At 41.5% G+C, this 22,946-nt stretch overlaps 1 protein-coding gene across 4 annotated transcripts in view; it reads right to left on the bottom strand.

The window, feature by feature from the left end:
• ELOVL6 (ELOVL fatty acid elongase 6) overlaps positions 1 to 22,420 on the bottom strand; it is a 137,033-nt gene extending 114,613 nt beyond the window's left edge. Inside the window, exons 1-2 of one of the 4 annotated variants that reach the window (XM_067735318.1) lie at positions 22,270 to 22,420; positions 21,479 to 21,599 (exon numbers count right to left, since the gene is read on the bottom strand). In XM_067735318.1, coding sequence (XP_067591419.1) covers positions 21,479 to 21,567 — 89 coding nt within the window. In that variant the 5' untranslated portion in view covers positions 21,568 to 21,599; positions 22,270 to 22,420. Of the gene's footprint in view, positions 1 to 19,305; positions 19,550 to 21,478; positions 21,619 to 21,753; positions 22,116 to 22,269 lie in introns of those variants that run through there. The other 3 variants (XM_067735317.1, XM_067735319.1, XM_067735320.1) reach the window with 3 other exon arrangements.
• Between the last annotated feature and the right edge of the window lie 526 nt (positions 22,421 to 22,946).

Here is a 22,946-nt window from a genome sequence, read left to right as displayed (position 1 = left end):
GTTCTGCCTTGTTATTTCAACTCTCATACTGTAAAAAAGTGTCCTTTTTTCAGTCTACTTAGTGTCACATTTTCTGCATTTTTGTGTTTTTTGTTGGCGATCTCACTGTTTAAAATGGCCCCCAGTGCTGAAATGCTGTCTAGCGTTCCTAAGTACAAGGCTGTGCTGTGTCTTACCGAGAAAGCCATGTGTCAGATAAGCTTCATTCAGGCCTGAGTTATGGTGCTGTTGGCTGCGAGTTTAACGTTAATGAATCAACGATACATTAAATAAGGTACCTTTAAACAGAAACACATAAAACAAGCATTGCTTGGTTCACAAAAATATGACCAGGGGCTTGCAGGAACCTAACCCTGTATTTCCTCTAGAAGCAATGGTTCAGAATTTGCTAATTTAGTATTTCCAGCAACTTTATAGAACATAACTAGTCAAGAAATGAGAATCAACTGTACCTCCTACAAAGAATGTGGATCAGAGGTAGACAGTACTAATCCATCCCTGCAAAGAAAGAGCCTTCTGGAGTATAATTCATACTTCATACCAGTTGCTTAGGTGAGTGATTACCTTTCTTCTTGAGAAATGTGATCTGAATTTGCTTAGTTTAAAATAAATTCCTGCAAAAATAAATACTTGCATTATCCCAAAGTACTTAAAATTATTGCTGATTTTTTTTTTAACTGTGGACTCTGCAAAGGGCTTTTTTTTTTTAGTCTTATTACAGTGAGACAATGGACCTATGTCCCCTGGAATATGGAGACTTTTCCTCTGAACCTGATGCTATATAGTGCAGGAGAAACACATGAAAACCAACACTCCCAGATCTCCCAGACCTGCTTTTCTTCGGGTCCTAAGTACAAGAGGAAAAACAGAATTTGGAGCCACACTGACTTTTCATATGTTCAGGCGATACCTTCCAGCAGCCCTGTGCTGAGTCAACCTACAGGTCTGTGTAAGAAAGTACAAAAGGCACAGCCTGCATCACCATAGTAGTATGCTGTTTCATCCATTGACTTCATCTGCTGTCTATATGTTCAAATGGCACCTCTGACCTGCTTCTCCGCCTTGACAATACAAATTGCTGGGTGTGACTTAGTCAAGCATGAGAATACACACAAACAGGGAAACGTGAACTTGCTTGGAAGCAAGCAAACTGGGATCCCAGCAGACCAATTTGTCCTCTGAGTACTAGTCCCAGGACGGCAATAACTGCTCCAGATTCCATTAATGCCCCGAATGATACCCTCAACCAGTCATTTTCTCGTCCTACAGCATCCACATCTGAAACATTTCAAAAGACTCCTGACCATCGTCTAAACAAACCTTTATAAGACGCAGGCACCTTGGCTGATGCAGTAAACTGCCTTTAGAAAAATGGGATTTTAAAAAATATTTTCAGTAAAAAGGGACAATGGCTCATACCATAATTCCATTTTGTTCTGCAGTGGATGTATCTTTTGATTATAGAAAATGTTTCCCTTTAAAAAAGAAAAAAGGGCTTCCCTCGTGGCACAGTGGTTGGGAGTCCGCCTGCCGGTGCAGGGGACACAGGTTCATGCCCCAGTCCGGGAGGATCCCACATGATGCGGAGCGCCTGGGCCCGTGAGCCATGGCCGCTGGGCTTGCGCGTCCGGCGCTTGTGCTCTGCAACGGGAGAGGCCACAGCAGTGAGAGAACCGCGTACAGCAAAAAAAAAAAAAGAAAAGAAAAAAGAAGAAAAGAAGGGCTTCCCTGGTGGCGCAGTGGTTGAGAATCTGTCTGCTAATGCAGGGGACATGGGTTCGAGCCCTGGCCTGGGAGGATCCCACATGCCGCAGAGCAACTAGGCCCGTGAGCCACAAATACTGAGCCTGCGCATCTGGAGCCTGTGCTCCACAACAAGAGAGGCCGCGATAGTGAGAGGCCCGCGCACCGCGATGAAGAGTGGCCCCCGCTTGCCACAACTAGAGAAAGCCCTCGCACAGAAACTAAAACCCAACACAGCAAAAACAAATTAATTAATTAATAAACTCCTACCCCCAACATCTAAAAAAAAAAAAAGTTTAAGAATGGGGCAGTTACACCATTAAAAAAAAAAGAAAAAAAGAAAAAAAAACTCTTAGACTTGATGAGAATGGATTCATCACCTGATTTCTAGATCTGCGGGAGGCCATCACAATTTAATTTACGCTGTTATTAAATAGTCTATGGCTGCAGTCTGCCAAAAGAACTTGCTGAACTGTAAAAAAAATTCTTGGTTAACTAGTTGGTCCTTCTGCAAGATGCTTTGGAAAAAAAATAGGGTGAAATGACATTACTTTCAATGCAAACTAGAAATAAAAACCATCTCAAATATAGGGATATAAAGCCATTCAATCATTTTAAGTACATATCTTAATGACAAACGCTGTTACTTCTGAACATAAATCAAAAAAAAAAAAAAATACCAGACGGTACCTCTTTTTGCCTGTGGCCCTAGTGAATCAGATTGGACTCACTGAGAATTTTCTATTGACCTTCTCTGTTGCACTGAGCTGGATAGTACTAGTGTCAACACATATTCACCAGACTGGATCTGCTTTTCCTCTGTTAGACCTGTTAGTCATGGATGCAAAATCCACAGGTATAGAATATATTTAAAGCACAGGAAACTGCCATGTAATATACCATGATCTTTACCTGTATTTTTACTCTCACCCTAGAGTTGCTACATCTAAGTATCTACATCAATCCCAAGAAATTAATGCAGTGAATGAACATAATTATTTCTCCAGAGTGCAATTAACTCCTAGGACACTTGTTGTCTATTAACCAAACATTCCTATCTCTTCTTCATACTTTCTAATGTGATCTTATGGACTGTATAATCTAGGAATGTGTAAATTCAACATATTTTATAATTTCTGCTCACACTATAAGTAAAATTTATAATTAAGAAACTAAAAAGACAAACAGAATCATAGTTGGGCTCACAACATGATTCGGGACATAAAATGTTCTTGTTCTTGTCCATAAAACGGGGATGAAAATTCCTAGCTCACAGTGTTGCGTTGAGGGGACCATGAGACAATGTGAACGTACTGGGTAAAATGTTCAATATTGACACATTAACATCAATGATAATAACATACCTAAAACTTATATAGCACATAGCATTAGTGAATACTTCACACACATTAATTCATTTAATCAAGGCAACAACTCTATCAGGTCAGTATTATTTTCCACATTTTACAGATAAGGAAACTAAGGTTTAAATAAAGATACGTTCCCTGGTGGCGCAGTGGTTGGGAGTCCACCTTCCGATGCATGGGACGCGGGTTTGTGCCCAGGTCTGGGAGGATCCCACATGCCGCGGAGCGGCTGGGCCCGGGAGCCATGGCCGCTGAGCCTGCGCGTCCAGAGCCTGTGCTCCACAACGGGAGAGGCCACAGTGGTGAGAGGCCCGTGTACCGCAAAAAAAAAAAAAAAAAAAAAAAAAAAAGATATGTAACCTCCCCATGGTTACAGACCTAGTAAGTGACTGAACTGAACAAGGATTCAAACCTAGGCAGAATGTGGCCCTAGTGTCACTATATCATCCCTCGGTATGATATTACTAGCACGTGTTATGCGATCCAACAGAGACAATAATGGCTACTTATTCCAAAGTAGTGCCATGCTTTGGAAGGTTAGGTAAGATCTGCATTGAGTTTACGTACCGAGTTACTGAAGACGAATGATACATTCTGACATCAGTGATCCCAGCACATTGTCAATGTTGGGTCAAGTTTTAGTACTCTCACATCATGCAATGTGTAGAACAATTCTTTCTTAATCATTTCTTGGGACTTTGTTTGGGAATTATTCCTCCACTGCCACTAGAAGGTTAGTATTTCCAGCTCTATCATCCTTGAGACTAAAGAGTAATTCACACAATAGTTTGTGTTTAACATCAGCATGAATAAGTCAATGTTTCCACTTTTTAATAAGACCATTCTGTCTGTGAGGAGTCACGTAAAAAGTACCAAAATGAATTTTATTTCAGACTTCAATCTTTTCTGTCTTCTTAGAGTGTATGTTCTTGTACTGCTAGCACAGTGGAGGGTAAGCTAGCCAACCCAATTCTTTCCCTTGCTAACAGGAAACTTAATCTGATATCGTTTGGAGGGCAATGCACACAGCCCTGAAAGACAGGGTATAAGCATCTCAAGGCAATCGGTCTCTTTGTCAGCAGTCTAAGGGTTAGAAAAGCAATTCCGCTCCTCTTTGTCAGTGAATGGTCCAAAAGTGAGGCATGTGACCCAGGCCTGACCGATGAGATGAACTTACAGCAATAACAGAAGTAAATCCTTTTATAAACTTATTAAGAGCAAGTTGGCTTGGAGGTATCTTCTTGACAAAGAAGAGAACTAAAAGGAGGCTTCTTTGCTGCTGTCCCTTCCCTTCTGCTTGGGAAGTTGCAGTGAGGATAGATGTTTGGTGAAATGGCAGCCATCTTGGAACCACCAAGAAAATACTGCTGATACATTAAGGATGGCAAGACAAAAACTCAGATAGAACTTGGAACATTGATGACATTATTAAACCACTGAATGACTACAGAGGCTTCCAATCAGATTTACTCTTATATGAAATAGATAAATGTTTTATGTTTTAAGCCACAGTTAATTATAATCTGTTACTTACAGTTAAAAGCATTTTAACATAGTTCCTTGATTGGCGGGTTTGTTCTGCACAGCAAACTGATGAGTTATTACCCAAAGAAGACATAATCCATGAAGAAAATAATCTGAAATTTATTGCACTTTTATTCTACTGGTCAAACTTAAAACCATTTTAATGCTGTTATTCAGTGTATTCTTTTGCTCTTTTAAAGATGCTAGTTTTCTTTTTCCTTCTAAGAATGATAGAAAATATGTTGATTGAAAAGAATGACATGTGTCTCCTGAAGTTTTCCAATGTCAGCTAGAACATTACATTAAAGAAACATAGTTCTGCTTACAATTTGGTGAAGGAAGTATTTAAGAACAGGGAAAAATGTTCCATTCCATATTAAGAAAAAAAGTCAGGTTACAGAAAAATATGGTATGAACTCTATGAAAATATTTTTGTTAAAAACAGAGAGATGGAGAGATGGAAAGAAAGATGTTTAAAAAGATTTACACCAAAATGTTAATGTTTATCTCAGGGTAATATTTGCTTTCTTATTTTTGCTTATTTGTGTTTCCTAAATTTTCTACAATATGTAACTTAAAGTTACTTGCACCAGGCCTATCCACTGAATGAAGAAACTACAACTGATAGTTTATTCCTTTAAAAAATGTTTCTGTGACAGTACACATCTTTGCTTTATCAAGATGAATCCTAATGCTTCTCTACATAAGAAAAGTCTTAAGAAAAAAGTAAAGATTTTATGTATATCTCCTAATTCTAGGCCTCCAGGTGCATACAATTTGATGAAAAACAATACATACATATATTTCAGAAACTAGGGTGGAAATATTAAATATTTAAACTCAGCTGAACTCATGAGAAAACAAGAGTATTGCTTTTCATTTTCACATGAAAAAAACAATTTAAGCCAACTACTGAAGACAATTGGCAAGCTATTGATGGTCTGGCCCGAGATCAATGAAAACACAATTTATAGCAATACTTCGGAAAACTACTACATTCCAAATGTCCTAGACTTTGCATATAAACAAGACATTTGGAGCTGTTATATTGTAACTACCTTAGGAAAACAGTTTAAATCTATTAGAGCATATCCAGATAGGACAGACTATAAACATAAAAGAGACTACGTATTCTTCCCACTAAGTAAAATTTAATCCTGAAAGGGGGATCCAATTGCACCAATTTTTGTTAGAATCTGTATTCCACTGTGAGAAAGTAGGACAAGCATAATTCACCAGCTTGAGTCCCTATACCCTGGTCCCTTCAGCGTTGCTGGGACAAAAAGAGCCTCTGGACACCAAATACTTTTGGGGGAAGAAACAATCTCCACAGAAAGTTTAGTCTGATGATGCAATAGACCTCTGAGGCCGAACTTTTTGTTCCTTAGCCACGATTAATTCTCTTATAATGGTAGAGTTTTGTTTTTGTTTTAGTTTATTCTATGTAGTTTTCCATTGTGAGTGTGTTATTCTCTTTCTATAATAATGCAAGTTCAAAAAACCAGCTGTTTTGCCTTAATTATCCACATAAAATACCCCCAATCCAAGCCTACACAGCAGTTACAGGATGTTGAGGAGGGACTGGCATCAACATTTGCCCAATTTTTTAAAAAGCCCAATAATTAATACTTATTTTTTAAATTATTATAATATTCATATTATATGGCATTGAAATGGAAGCCTATTTTCAAAATAAAGTATAAATACATATCAAGCATTTAAAGTATGTGAAAATTTGCTTGAATGTTTAAAAATTTATCAAAAGTTTATAATGTGAAAATTCCTGTTGTAATGTTTTAAAATGTCAGATACAATCATATAGCCCTCACTCTCCACCAGTCAGAAATGTATATATATATTTAGAGATTGTGCTAGTCAGAATGTTTCATACTTGGTGAATTGTAATTTTGGTATTAGGCTCATAAACGTGTTGTTCTAGAATATGAAACAATGTATAATTTCTTATGCTTTATTTTAGGGTAGTTTTCAAATTAAAAAAAAAAAATTTCTGTAATAGGAAAAAAACTTCACTTAAAAAAGTTACCTGAAGAGAGATAAATGTACCTTTTTTCTGATGTTACAGAAGAAAGTCATAAACATTTAGCAGATTAAATTTTTAAATTTACTTCAAGAAATATTATTTTTGAGCAAATAGTATTTTTAACACTCTTTTAGAAAAATTGAGTCTAATATACCTAATATTTTCCTTATATTTACTATTGTCTTTTTTGCTCCTTTAGGATATTTCTATCCTTCTGCTTATTTTCTTGCATCCAGAAAGAATACTTATTTAAGTTGTCCGGAGCATAAGGGCAGAACTTTTTCTAAATTTATAGGAAGGTTAAAACCAAAAGATCATCACTAAATCAATCACAGAGATTTTAAAAAACTATATCCCATATGATTTGGACCCATTCTCCTCCACCCTCCCTTTCCCGGCTCCTGAGCCCTTTTGTTTGCTGGCTGAGACAATGCTTCCTAGACACAGCTAACTGTAAAAACAAAATACTACTTCTCATGTTCTCACACTGCAATCAATCCCTTGTCTCTCTCTTCTCTCTAACAGCAAGTCCAGAAGAAGCAAGAGTTCAAAGCAATGCCCAGAACTGATAAGATCTCTGCAAAGCAGTCCTGTGGAAAAGCTCTGTCACTGGGGTCCCAACAAGATCCCTGGGACTTCCTACCAGACTAGACACACCAGGTTCTCTGGCTCCACAAGGCCTGGCTTCTGGACTAGACTGGCCCTTTACTGCAGAGAGTAACAAATTCCTTCCAGCTCCTCTAAATCAGGCATTCGATGCCTTGATCTCCCAGGTATTCAGCAGTGCTGGAGTATTTGTTAATGATGTATCCCAGGTACATATGCAGCATCTGTTTCCAGGTGCCACGAGGTCCCTGAGCTGATTACCCGATTCATTTTTTGCTCTCTAGAGACAGGTTTATGTTTAATCTTTTATTGCTATTAGATTAGATGACTATTGTCCCTGGGGAACCTTTGCCATATTAGATACATTCCTGAAACCCAGACATAAAAGTTGTCATGTTCAAGTGAATGTCTGTTATCACCCTTCCTTAAAGAAGCAGGAACCTTTCCTACTAAAAAAATAATCAAACTGTATAATTTAGAAATGGAGAAAGGGAAGTTTTTGTGACATCAACAGTATGGCTAATCTCTACCTTAATCTGAGAAAGTGTATTCATTTGAAATAAGAATGTGCAGTTCCCTGTTCTCACAAAATGCCTTTGTGTTTAACTATGTTGCTTAATGTTTATTAAAATGTGCATTGGTGTTTTACAAAAATGCTTATTACCTTGTATCAGATAATACACCATTATAAAATGAAGCTTATCTTTTACTATGAAGATAGTAAGTACACTATACTTAATGCAAAAAATTAAAAAATATGACCATATGCAAAATCCCACCACCTATACATACCCAGAATGTAATACAAAAAAGATTATGGAAAACTGGAAGAGCAATAAGAGAAATAACAACCATCATTTTATACAGCTACTTTTTACCATTTTGGTATCAATATTATTTTCTCCCTGACTTTTTTTTCCTTGTGCATACAATCCCACCTTCCCCCCCAACTTTAGGCAAGCTTTTGACTTCTTTCTGATTGGAGTGGCTGGTTTGGCTGCCTAGAAAAGGACTAATAATCCCCAACAATTAAAATGGATTCACTAAAAATTAGTCATGCTAAATGAATATCTTTCCTCTTAAAAAGAAAATTAGATGAAAAAAAGAAGTCTTTTTATTATTGTTTCCAGAAGGCACTAGACAGTCTCCCATAATTCACTTAAGGACCATATAAAGAGGTACTGGATAATAAAGCAGATACACATCCGAGAGTAAATAAACAGCCTTGTGTATTCATTCATATCTGCATGCATCTAGTCAACACACAGTGAGGGCAACTATAGCCAAATTCTGTGATAGGCACTGATTTCAAACATAGAAGCGAGAATACTAATCTATTTATGAGCCAAGTGCCAGCAAACCACAGAGAAAGGACAACCGATTTTGGTGGGCGGGGAAGAGAAAGGTTCTGTATTTGAATAGGCCTGGGAGGAGGGCTATTTCAATAGGTAACACTAGGAAGATAATCTGGAGCTGGGATTTTGAATGGCTTTTCAAATCAGTCAAAAGAATTCAGATTTGTCCTATAGACAAGAGGAAACCACTGAAGGTTTTTACCACGGGAGGGACACGAAGGGATCTGTGACTTAGAGAATGTTGAACGCAGGGCAGGAGTTGGAGGTTGGAAAGTGAGCGAGGAGACAAAAAGTAGTGCGGGGGGGCCTGAAGGAGGCCAGTGGCAATGGAAATGAACCGAGAGAAAGGAAACTGAGGGCCAGATCACAAAGGACTTGGTTGTGAATTAGAGGGAAGGAGGGAGAGAAGGGTGCTGGGCAGAGTGACGGCCTGGTCCCATGTAGCTAGCTGATAAAGGAGGTGGAACAGGCTAGAAGAGGGAGAGGTGTCCAGTTTGTGAAATCAATGATCTGAGAAGACAGACGCAAAGAATGTGAGATGGAATCAGCACCACCACAGCAGCGCTCCTCGGTAAGGCAAGAATCAGCTGGGAAGATCGGCCCAAATTCCTGGTTAAGGATCGAGGACACGGAGCGTGGTTCTCAAACGTTTTTCTGCCTCAAACTACCCTCTTGTCAGTAGAAAACGAACCCAGTAATTACAAAGAACTGGAGAAGAACCAAGTACCAACCAAAGCAGTATAATCACAAACAATATCAGCCATCACAAAATACAGGCTCCAAAAAAGTATTTCTGCAAATATGAATGCAGGAACAGTAAATGAAACCAACTACAACTCAAGACAACCCTACTGGTTCAGGGCTAACAGAGTCCTTAAAATCGCCAGAATATCCCACACAATAGGAGCTTTGTATTGTTCCAAAGCACCATGTTGTGGACTTTTTAGCAGAATACTAAATTAGGACTCCCCCCTCCCTCACTGTACTTTCCAATACAGACTTGCTCATTTTAACGTAGAAGTGCCAAATTTTAGTAAGCTTTCATACATTTCTCAGGAGTTTCCTAGCAGGTAATATTTAATTATTCAAAAGTATAGGAGTTCTAATTTTTTATTTTTCACAAATATCCATGTGGATTACCAGTGAACTGCAGATGATATTCTAAAAAAGAAAGCCTAGAGTGGAGAGAGTAGTCATTTTCAAATGCATACAAGACACTCATACAGAAGTGAGAACAAATTACAGCTAGAGTCAGGACTAAGTACTAATGGACGACCCATGGAGGGTCATAACTTTCAGGTCAATACGTAGAACAGTCTTCAATAATCAGAGACACCCCAAGTAGAATGAGCTTCTACTTCTTCAGCTTCTTGAGGAAGTCCTCAGGTTCTGACAGTGGATAACCAAGTCAAGAATAAGGAATTGCTTTGCCCAATTAGGACCCAGTCCTAATGGCCACAACACACGCAGAAATGCTATCAGCTATGACCTTCTCCGCAGTCAAGAAAAGATAGTTTAAGACACTTGACAGGGCTTCCCTGGTGGCGCAGTGGTTGAGAGTCCGTCTGCCGATGCAGGGGACACGGGTTTGTACCCCGGTCCGGGAAGATCCCACATACAGCGGAGCGGCTGGGCCCGTGAGCCATGGCCGCTAAGCCTGCGCGTCCGGAGCCTGTGCTCCACAACGGGAGAGGCCAACAGTGAGAGGCCCCGTACCACCAAAAAAAAAAAAAAAAAGACACTTGACAGCCTACCCGTGTCTCTCCTTCTCTCCCCAAAAGCAAAGTAAAAATGAAAAATGATGTGGGGCAGAATGATAATCTTTTTTTTTTTTTTCCTGCTTACTACCTTCTGAACGTTGAGATACTCTCAGTTCAGAACAACCAGAAACAATGTAGGATGAGTACAGCCAAGTCTTTTAAATGTATCGAGGTGGAATGTAGTCTGCTTTTTGGAGCTACCAATGAATGAAACCATGGATAAAAATGTTATGTCATTTGTTTCAGATTTGCTGTGCATTACTCAACAAAGAGATAAACCTACCTTAGCAAGTCATGAAATATTTATTGAAACTAGCCAATCCTCAACTTATTTATTCTATCTCTATTAAAAACTTACTTTACTTCAACTTACAAAGAAAAACAATTAAATGTGTGAGGCAGTACATAGTTTTTCAAACATCTTTTAGGTGGGTATCAGCAAAAAAGTTTGGAGAACACTCCTTGAAGCCAGAAAATTCCATTAAACCACCTATTTTTTCTGATTAAGGATCACAGTGTTCCTTGACCTCTTAACCTTCTCTTATTTTATAGTGCTGCACTCCTTCGTGGGGACATTTTTCACAAGGACGTAAGTTTCTACCTCCAAGATTTCCTACCTACCAGACAATAAAAGAAAGCAAACATAACTGCTCTGACAGACGAATACTTCAGCAAAAAAGAAAAAAACAAAAACCAAAAAAACAAACCTGCTTGATTTCCTGGACCATTGGATTATTCTCCAAGTCAAAACTGCTAGTGTTAAAACCACAAATTCCAAGTATCTACAACACTAGGTCTTAAAGGGGAATCACTCTACAGTTGATAGGGGCCCGGTGGGTCAGGCCACATATGAGTTAAGCATTATTCATAATAGGTTAGTTATAAAACACCTCTAATAGCACAGCAAACTTTACCTGTGCTCTCATCACAAAGAGGGGTTGCGAGCTGCCCACTGCAGTGCCACCTCCAGGCCTAGAAGGACAGCTGTTGGTTTGTATCCCCAGGAGTACCCAGGTAAGATTTGAAACTGGCCCCCTTACACTGGAAGCCAGGAAGAGACCAAAGAAAAAGGCAGCCACTCCAGATTGGTAGGTGGCAGGTAACAGGCAAGGGGACTTGTCTTGGGTGGCTGCAAGACAAGTAAATCTTTGCACCCTCCCGCGAGAACTAAGAGTTTATATGCTGTCCTTAAGGAGGTTCAGCCCTGCATACCACCCAGATGGTCTCAACAACACATTACCCTCTCAAGGCTGCATCACTGAAATGGCTCTGGCTGTGGCAATGGTGGGCAAAACTTATATTCCAAGGGCAGGGGAGGGGGTGAAGAGTCTGAATCGCCCAGGTCTGGCTTTCCGGTCAACTGGGAGCCAACGTCCTCTTGATGACCTCCTCCAACCATGTCCAGAGGACTATTTCTAATAGCAAAATATTAGAAACTTAACATGTTCAACCTAACGTGTAAGGGAGTGGTTATCTAAATTAAGACCACACAATACAATATTAAGTAGCCACTGAAAATTATACTTACGGAGAGGTTTTAGTGACATGAAAAACATTTAAAGAGGAAACAAAGCAACATATAAAGTTGTAATGAGACAGTAGGTGAATGAAAGTGCCCAGTGTAGTCCCTGGCACATAATAGAGAACTCAATCTGTCGTTGACATCCACTGAATGATCTAAAGTATATAAAAATCTTGGAAATAAAGCTGAAGGAAATGTGGCAAAATAACAGTGGTTGCCTCTGGATAAGAATTAAAGGTGTTTTTTTTCCTGCATATTTTTTAATGTTTTCATTTCTTTTTTTCTATAGTAAATATTTACTTTAAAATTAGGAAAAGGATTTAAAACTAATAAACAAAACAAAAATGTTCTCTTTAATTCTTCACACTGTAGGAGCTGACCTTTAAGAATAAGGACATCTCCAACCCATATGCGTGTGTGTGTGAGTGGGGTAATATATATATATATATATATATATATATATATATATAAAATTTTATTTATTTATTTATTTCCCCCTGTCAACAGGTGTTGGCTATTTACCAGTAGCTACTAAAACCTGCCTGAAGGAAAGCCTGGCTACAGGTAGTACCAGGTGGAAACAGAAGCTCCTAGGGTTTAGAACCAAGCTGAGTGGACAGTGCTCATAGCACAGAGAAGCAGACAAAGTAGGCTTCGTAAGACATGTTCCAAACCTGTATGTCATGGTTTGTTTGAGATAAAATTGGAATATTTTATGATAGAAGCATTATTAAAGGTGACATGGCTTTCTACAATTGTAAAAGTATTGATGGTAATACTTATAATAATTATTAATGATTAAAGTATTTATATCTGCATAGCACAATGCTCATTATAACATTAATAGTGCTTTTTGTAGTTTTTCTAGCCTTAAGAGTTCAGGATCCACTTAGCGAAAAACAGAATATAGACACTGTGAGATACCAGACTAAAACCACAGGTACCTTCCATGTTTACAGCACTGCCAAGTTTCCAAGGGCATTATTTTATTGATTGAATATTTATTCTCATATGACTAGGGGGATGATAGGGGCCTGGGTGACCAAGCCTTAGTCAAGGCTGGAGCCCATTTCTCCTTTTTTTGTCCCTACATACAAATTCCAACTTTTTTAACCATACTGTGCCTCATCTCCTATGGTGTAAAATCAAAAAGATAATACATCGAAGGGTGGTTGGGAGGATTTAACCATTAACATATATAAAACACTTTAAAAGAATGTCTGCAATCAGTAAACAATTACGTATCAACTATTAGTATCATTACTCCAGAATGAAGAAAATCTACCTTCCTTTCTAAGATCTTGAAATTAAATCTATGTCAAGAAGTCATAAAATTGAGAGAAAACTGCGAACTTGATATTTAGAATAACTTTTTATTGAGCTTCATACCCTCTTATTGTAATGATAACCACTGCTAGACCAGCTTTTAAATGCTTAAGGCACCCTTAGACTTCAAGAGAAGTCTCACACATTAAAAACAAAAGCTTCAGGATTAAACCTTTTCATCAGGGTCCCCCCCCCCACCCATTGAGCCTCCTGAAACAAGATCATGAAATTCTCAACTTCAAAGAGTTCAATTCCACTGAACCCACTTCACCTGAAAAAGTCAATTACCCCAGTTGGAGCGGGTCTAGCATCTTAAAAACTTTTACATTGTATTAACACCACCTTTATAAGTAGAAGGAGACAGGAAATTGGGCCTACAAGACAGGAAAACTTGAGGGTTTCACCCACTATTACCCATACTGAAGATTTTTTAAAAATTATTAATAATTGGGGTAAATCCAAGTACTAAATGTTCAAATTTTGCAGTTTTAAGACACTTACTAAAATAGTATTATTTAACTAGTTAAAAAAATTGACAAAATAGTCAAATTAGGCTGTAATTTTAGAAAAGTACATTTGGCTCCGGAAGAGGCTTTTTTTTTTTTTTTTTGGCCACACTGTGCGTCTTGTGGGATCTTAGTTCCCCAACCAGGGACTGAACCCAGGCCCACGGCAGTGAAAGTGCCGAATCCTAAACACCGGACCACCAAGGAATTCCAAGGAAGATGCTTTTCTAATAGCAGGAAAAACACACAAAATGGTCTTTAACGGGGTATCGGTTTTCATTTTTTTAAAAAGTCACTTTAACATGTTTATGTATATACACGTCTGTGTGTACATAAACATAAACTTTTCTAAGCAAATGTCTATTCTCTCCTAACAAAGATAAATGATAAACATGCATTTCATTCATCTTGTCAGTCTTCTTCAAAGAATGATCTTTTGTACTGCCCATTAAGCGTTAACAATCAATTCAAAAATTCAGCCTCCGGACTTCCCTGGTGGTGCAGTGGTTAAGAATCCACCTGTCAATGCAGGGGACAGGGTTTGATCCCTGGTCCAGGAAGATCCCACATGCTGCAGAGCAACTAAGCCCATGTGCCACAACTACTGAGCCTGCGCTCTAGAGCCCATGCGCACCACAACTACTGAAGCCCGCGTGCCTAGAGCCCATACTCTGCAACAACAGAAGCCACCACGATGAGAAGCCCACGCACTGCAGTGAAGAGTAGCCCCCACTGGCCGCAACTAGAGAAAGTCTGTGCGCAGCAACGAAGACCCAACGCAGCCAAAAATATAAATAAATATATTTTTAAAAAATTGAGCCCCAGAATTCAAAGGATCATTAAAAAAACAAAACAAAACAAAAAAGTCCCAGGATGGGTGTTAAAAAAATTAAGGGCTGAGTGACTTCCCTGGTGGCACAGTGGTTAGGAATCCGCCTGCCAGTGCAGGGGACATGGGTTCGATCCCTGGTCCTGGAAGATACCACATGCTGCAGAGCAACTAAGCTCGTGCACTACAACTAATGAGCCTGTGCTGCAGAGCCCACGCGCCACAACTACTGAAGCTGGTGCGCTCTAGGGCCTGTGCTCCGCAACAAGAGAAGCCACCGCAATGAGAAGCCCGCGCACCGCAACGAAGTGTAGCCCCCGCTTGCTGCAACTAGAGAAAGCCCATGCACAGCAACGAAGACACCACACAGCCAAAAATAAATTAACTAATTAATTTAAAAAATAAAGGGTTGAGCTAAAACATCTGAAATTTATCTTTAAGAAAACGAAGTTATATAATATATATACATATATATACTATATTATATATACATTATACTTTAAAATATGTGATCACAGGTGTGGTTAAAAACAGTAAGGGTCCCCCTCCCCAAAATACATTATATCAATGATATTTTCCTTATCATATTACAATTAGAAACCCAAAAAAAGCTTTAGAAAGAAAAAAACTAAAATATGAAATCCCAAAGAAAGAGAATTAACTCATTAGAAAACTGTATGAGTATTTGTCCAGCAAAACTGCTTCTAATCAGCATGTCTAATTATTTATCTCAGCAAAGATAAGTGTAAATCTTTTTCATTTGTACATTATTTTGGGCAGACAGGCTTAAAGTTAAATTTTAGAAAGTTCATAGTGGGTGAATGACTAAACAAAAGGGTTCCTAAAAATACCTGTCATTCCAATATACTAAGAAAAATAACCTTGAAACTAAAAATCATGAGTTCTCAGTACAGAAATGAATCATGATAAAATTATAAGCTTGAACTTAGATGACTTAACAGGATCTGTGCTTTGGGATGATTTTTGCTCAATGAACTTAAAATTACAAATCCATTCTAGACTCTAGGGCAAACTTTTTTAAAAAAAGGATTAATCTACCTCTAAAATAAAATTATTCTGAGTCAAATATAATTAAGGATGCTGTTGTTTAAAAATTCTGAGTAACCATGCCAACTTCACGCATCTGTACCTGCCTGTATACACACACAATCAGTATACAAATAAAGGAATGAAGTTATGAGCTTTCAATAAAGCCTTGTTATATTTTCAATAAAGCTTTATTTTCAATAAAGCTTTCATTAAAGCCATGTTATAGTTTCATTCAGATTTCCTTAGGTTATCAATAGGAATAATATCTGTGGTATAGGTAACTTTTCTAAGGTAAACTTTCCCAGATAAATGCCTGTGCTCTTCTAACAAAGATAAATGGAAAGTAAGTGGAGCAGACAGATTTGAAGCTAAGAATAAAGGTACAGAGCAAAGGCAAATTGTGTGGGCTGTTGTCTGATTCCTGTTAATAAAGCCAGCTCAGCTCACCTGTATCCAGACACGAAAAATTAAGCGAATCATGGCAACAATTTTTGGATAACTCATCTCAGGAAATATTGGACCTGAAATATCCAATCATTGAACCAAAGATGAATTCTTGATTTGCTGTACTCCTTCATTTTATTTTGTTGGCTTAAGACAGGCTAGACGGTTATTTTATGCTCTCCTAAGTATTTTTAAGTCTCCATCCCTCTCAAAACTTTCCCGCTGACTAGATAGATTCTCCCTAGAAGGAAATACGCAGAACAACTCTTAGATCTGGAGGGGACTGACTTTGGAGTTAAATTCCAATGTGAACCTGACACTTTTAGTATTATCATCTAACATTAAAAGCACCAAGGAGCCTTCTTTAGACCACAAAATTTAACTTCCAATTTAACAGAAGGCCTATGTAAACATTTTACCACCATACGCATAATATTTATTACTAATGCAAATATAGAGATGGATAATCATAAAATAATTTTGCATTATCCCTGGAAATCCTAAAAAAATTCAAAGACTGCATGGATATACATCCTTTTTTTAAAGCTACATAAAAGTTCAGATTAAAGTTCCTTCACAACATTCCATTATTTTCTAGGATCATAACAGATTCCAATTTTCCTCTGTATACTTTTTCTCAGTGTTCTCATTCTTAACCTAGTACATATTAGGCAACATCTCAGTGCTTTCTAAAGTTTATTGAATGAAATGTTAAGTGCCTCACACTTAGGATTTTCAGTCTTAAGGCTAATATGAACTGTGATTCTCCAAAATAAGTGGCAAGCAACACACTGTGTACAATGTGGACACAGTAGTTTCCTAGACAGCTGATCAAATTTGTATTTGCTGTAGTGTCATTGATTAAATGAGACACCGTGGCCTTTTCTGACTCATGACCACAGATTGTACTGTTTTCCAGCCACTTTTCTTACAAAAGCATACAACAGGTCACAAGGAGGATTTTAAAGATCAATGCAAAGCAACCGTCACTACAGGAAGAACAACAGTCTGCATTCTAAAGTTTGATAGACATTACGATGCTATATTTTGAGTAAAAATCTAACACAGGCTTATAATACTTTTATAGTTTTTTCATACTGAAATTGTACATTACTTTCCAAACCTCACAATAAGAAAGAACATAAAGATGTACAATTCCTTTTACTGATAGTGTTTCTTTTATTATTTTTCCTTAGTAAAATCCAATTTGTGGATAAAGTTTCCTTAGCCAGACAGTATTTACTTCTAAAAATTCCTACACTATCTTATAGACCCCAAATACAGAACTCAAAATATAAAAACAATAAAACCCTTATAACCATTACCACGGGTGGAGGGAGGGGAGAAAGTCAGAAAAATATACAAAGCTGGATGTGGAGGATGCCAGAGGGGAGCGGGGGAGGGTTTCGTGAGGTTCTAGACAAGCCCTGTGATGACATCACCTCACATACATAATGTTACAGCAGTCAGCACAGGCCTCCTGCTTTCCTATTGGTGGACACTGTGTCAGCCGACATCAGAAGATAATCATCATTGGCCAGACAATTACAACTGGAGCAACTAGCATCCAGGGCTGCTAGCACAGGCCTGACAGGCTGCTGAAAGAGAAGGCAGAGCCCAGCTGCCCTTCTCACTCAATGAATTTTATGTCACCTTACCAATCACTAGGCGGTTTTGCTCTCTTGATGGCAGCCCTTATAAATTAAGTCAGCTATTCGTGAAAGTAACAGGTAAAGGCCAGACATCTCATAAAAGAACAAAATGCCTCTATTTTCAATGCCATAAAATCACAAGGGCTTTTCTGTGTAAAATCAGAAGTCAAAAATGCTGTTGAGCTAAAAGCAGGCACTTTCCTCTACCTCATGCAAAACACTTTCATTTACCAGATAATATTACCCAGGATATTTTTAACTTGACATATAATTTCAAGATGTGGCTCAGGATGATTCTCCAAGGTATAATATTTATTACTTTGCATTTCCATAGCTTTTCTAATCTATTACATGTGAAACCACCTGCTAGAAGAGTAAAACAGTCTATAGTATTTATCCTGTGTCTAGAACAATGCATACAGGGTTAATCATTGTTTAAGCAGCAATTAACTTGATAAACTTCCCTCAGTTGAACCCTTTAGTTTATAAAAACACCACTCCAAAAATGGGTCCCATTACACTAATATGTAATAAGGTAATGAATATGGATTATAAGATAAGTTTAATAAAGGCCTTCAAACAATATTCAAAAGGTAGTTCAGACAGCATACTGACAAAACAGCACTCCTGGCCTTCCTCACAATTCTTCAAAAGACAGTAAGTGTAACTTATTTCTGAGAGATAAGTTATAATTCTCTAAATTGAGTTTTGACGTAGCCTCTAAATTGAGGCTATGTCTAAGGGATTTTTAAGGACCACTGAAAGTGTCTTGTCAAAAAATAGAGTAGAAACTTCACAACATTGTGTTTTTCCTCCAGAAGCTATTCAAGCCATTTTTAGTTAATGAGTCTGGGAAAGGTAAGACCTTGTGTTTCCTAAACTTCCCCTGCCCCCAAGAGGGTGTAAGCCTTGGTTATGGAGTGCCTTCTCCTGTTAACAAGGGAAATGAAAAGGAAATCTTCATTTTCTTATATACCTGGTTCAAAACTTTTTGGCTGTTGAGGTTTTGGGGGGAGGCTTATAAAACTGGGACCCAAGGATATTGGGAGAAATGCATACACCCTGGGATAAAAGAAGCAAGACAATTAAGGTCAAAGAGAGAAGTCAGGAAGGGGAAACCCTAGTGTGTGACTATGACATAGTATTCAAAACGCAAGGGGAGGCCAAGTATGTTACGCTTCGAGTATTAACAGGTAGTGCTGGCAATAAAATGGACACCCATCATCATTTTAACCCACTAGACAACCCTTTTCCCCAGCATCTGCCAGGTACAATGCACTCTTCGAGGTGCTCCGCATAATCAAGATTGGAATGAGACAAGAACCAATGCCCTGAAGAGATGATGGTCTAATAGGAGGCACAGACACACATGCAAATATTTAGGCATATGAAGAAAAGCCAGGAAAGACATTGCCAGATTAAAGGTACAGATAAAGAGCTAGGAGGAAAGTGTGGCAAGAGCCCAACAACCGAAGATTAATTGGCTCACTTTTGCCATTTTCAGTCCCCAGAGAGCTAGGCCCTGTCTGGTTGAGTGTGTACTTGTTGAGCGAGCGGAGAAAAGAGGCGGGAAATGGTACCTGGAGGTGGAGGAGCCACAGACAGTGGCCTCAGAGAAAAGGCAACAAGTGAATAAGAGACAGTATCCACCGCGGAGGGGCACTGGCCCACAGTGAAAACGAGCTGCCGGCGCGAGGGGAGGCCGGCTCCAGAGACGCAGGTTCAACAAGGGTGCAGCAAGCTGGAGACAGGGCGGACGTTAGAAACCACAGAGCGCGCAGGGCCAACGGGGGAGGAAGATGGGCTGAGCCGTGTGGCAAGCGAACGCGACAGACAGCTGCAGAGAAGACTAGAGCCTTCGGTTGGCCCGCCGTGCCGCCCGCCACCCCGGGCCACCGCCCCCGCCCTGCCTTCAGCGCCACCCCCTTCGCGGGAGGAGGAAGTGCCGCTGGAGAAGGTTCCCTTGGTGGCGCCCGAGGGGGCCTGGCCTCCCGGAGCGCCGAGGCCTTAAATGCCTAAACTCCTACTGGATCGAGCCTCCCGGTGCACAGCCGTCTTCCGGACCCACCCTCGGCGCTTTCGGCCTCGGCGGCCCAGGGGGCGCCCCGGCCCCGCGCCCCGTGTGCTACCGCACTTCCCGGCTTCCCGAGCGGATCGCGGTGCCCTCCTGGCTTCCGGCAGCGGCCCGCAGCGGCCCTCCGGCCCCCGCGCCCTCGGAAGCCCCCAGCCACGCCGCAGCGAGCGTGAGCGCGCAGGGCCGCGCGCCGGGCCGGTCGCGCCCGCCCCAACAGGCCGGGCCCAGTCGGCACGCACAGCGCAGGGGGCGGGCCCGGCCGGGCTGCGGCCGCAAATGGCCCGCCGGTCCCGGGCGGGCTGGCCGGGAGGGAGGAGGCGGGAGCGGCGGCCGAACCCTCCGAGGCTAGTCGCGACTCCCGGGGGCCGGAGAAAAAGACGTTGAACCCCCACCACCCGGTTCCGGTGCACGGCACCCCCTATTGCACCGCTCCCCCGCCCCGGCCCACCGGCGCGCCGGCGTCTCTGGTTTCCCATTGATGAGATGGGGGAGGGAAGGCAGGTCGTGAGGGCGCCGGGGCAAGCGCTCGCGCACGCGGCGGGCGGGATCCCCCAGATCCCAGGAGGGAGCCCCCTTGGCCGGACCCTCTCATTCAGCACCTGGGAGGCTGCCAGCCGCTGCCCAGCTTGGGGGTGCGTTGGGCTTGCTCTTTACTGATCGCCAGACCTGGGGTTAAGAGGAGTAAGAGAATGTCTGCCACAGCAGCTCGATCTACAGGGAAGAAGCGAGATGAGCACACACACCCTCACCCTGTTAAATATTGCAAGGTGACAGAGGATCGCTTCCCACACAGGGATTTTCAAAAGGACTGGCGGAGGGACACAGTGAACAAGAAAGATGCTTTACCGGGTTAGAAGTTTGTCTGGGGAAGAGCCCCGAAGGACTCTGCGGACCCGGAGGTTTTTAATCCGTGTCTCAACTCCAGTCAGCAGTTTCCCACTGAATTAGAATTGAGTGTGTCCAAAAGGCGTTTCCGTAAAACAAACTTAATAATGGCGTGGCTCCACTCGCTCGGGTTCATTCATTTTTATTACTGTTTTCATTGTCCCCTCCTCCCCCACTCCCCGCCTCCGTCTCTTTATGAAACCGGAAAGGGATCCGCGTGGGGAAAGGGGTCCAGGAAAGGAGGAATCCGGCCGGGGAGCAGCAAAGAGGAAGACAGTGAAGTAGCAGAGCTGCAAGGAGAAAGGAAGGGCAGGAAGGATGGGGAGAGGGCGAGGACCAGAGAGCTGAGGACGGCGGGCCGGAGAGGGTTAAAGGGAGCAGGCAACTGGGTCCTCCCTCCACTGCCTTTCACACTCTGCTTGCGGGAGGCCAAGCAAGAAAACCCAAATCTAGAGGAAAACAAGGAGTAGCACAGGTAGGGACTGTGGCATCTCTCCCGCCTTCCCTGTAGCACAGACATCTACTCTATGTACACACATATGGTCTATGTTATATAATCTATGTTAAAGATGCATGTGTAGCCACGGTTCACCCAGGGGCACCCACAGACTCACGCGCTTCATGCAGCCCCAATGTCTCCTGCACCCGGGAGACCCGGGAACTCAGCGATCCGCTCACTGCTGCTCGCGGTTCCTCGCTCGATTCACGCCCCAGAAAGGGAGTACCGACATTAAGGCACACCGGGAAGACGCGCAGGGCTCCCGGGGACAGTATCACGCGAAAGCATCACCTACCAGTTTTCCTGCATCCACTGGATGGCTTCATTCTCGTTGAACTGCTTTTCGAATTCATATTCTTGTAAAGTCAACACTGACATGTTCATTGGGGCTGATCTTCGGAGTCGCTACGTGTTCTCTACACAAAATAAAATAATCTGTAAAGCGCTTGATTTCGAGTGCTCGCCTGTCTGCTTCCCCCACCCACCCCCCTAGGTCTTCCCCTCGCCGCTCGGTCTCCGGCAATCGGTCTCCCCCAGCCTCTCTCAGCTACGGTCGGGGTTGAGCATTGCCTGTGCCTCTGCTCCCAGCTCCTCGCTCTGGGACTCTCCTCCTCCGGGCGTCCGCATCCACAGTAGGAGGAAACGAATGCCTTGCGGTCTTAGTGCCCGCACGTTTGTCCATCACCCTTTTTACTTGTCTACGGGGAAATCTCCTCCCCCTCGTGCGATCTGACAAATTAACCCTTTGCGAGGGAGACTGAGAGAGAGACCTCTCTAACCCTGGGGGGCAGTTTTGTTTCCGTGAAGGTGACTAGGGGAGTAGAGGACGGGCTCGGAGAGGGAGGAAGTGGCCTCGAGGTCATTCACAACCCCCCAATCCCGACCTCGTGGGCCGCCTAGCCTGGCTTTTGAATGAAGTTTCCGAGAACCGAGTGCAGCCCCAAGGCGAGCTTGGCGAGTAGGTGATAAATAGTAAAACCTGCCAGCTCTCTCGCAAGAACTCCAGACAAATTTGCGCTGAAATCCCACGTGAAAGGAACGCACTTCCTACCTCTTGGCCCCCGCCGCACCCTCCAGGTCACTCACCTCTGAGCTCTGGCTTTGACTTACTTTAACCTGGGGCCCGGCCCGCTGAGCTCGCCAATCAGCTGCTGGCTGGGGATGCTGAGGACGAGGGTGGCGGAAAGTCGAGAGTGACTAGTAGCCAGAAGAGGGAGGGAGGTTAGGTGGAGGGTTTGGGTACGGGAAAGGGTAAAGTTAATGAACTGAGACAAAGCGGGGGAAGGAAGTTAGCAGATGGGAGAACTGGACCAACTGGTCCAATGCAAAAACTATTTGTATGCGTGAGAAATTCGCTTTATTTATTGTACGGTGGTAGATGGAACAGAATCACGTTTGAGGAGAGGGCTAAATGTAATGTTGACCTCCACTGATCCCCCAGTCTCACAGCAGTGTTTTAACCTCTGCTTCCATATACACCCATCTTTCTTTTCTCAGAGGGAAAAGTATTTTTTACTCTGTCCATCCCTCCACTCATTCCTCACAAGTTAGGAAAAATGAAATGAGACATGGAGGCATCTGATAATATAATCTATGCATGTAATTGTAAGCTTCAAACATATTAATAGTAAGGAACCTATGCTTTAAAAATTAGGTGGACATTAGGGCCAAGAAGAAAATTCTTTCTCTCTCTGTACCTCCCCACCTCCAAGGCAGTCCAAAGAGAGGGTGTTTTCATTTAAAGTCAGGTGCCTGGAACCACT

Source organism: Pseudorca crassidens, chromosome 4, assembly GCF_039906515.1.
Source record: "Pseudorca crassidens isolate mPseCra1 chromosome 4, mPseCra1.hap1, whole genome shotgun sequence".
Lineage (NCBI taxonomy): Eukaryota > Metazoa > Chordata > Mammalia > Artiodactyla > Delphinidae > Pseudorca > Pseudorca crassidens.
This window is presented reverse-complemented; position numbering and strand designations above follow the sequence as displayed.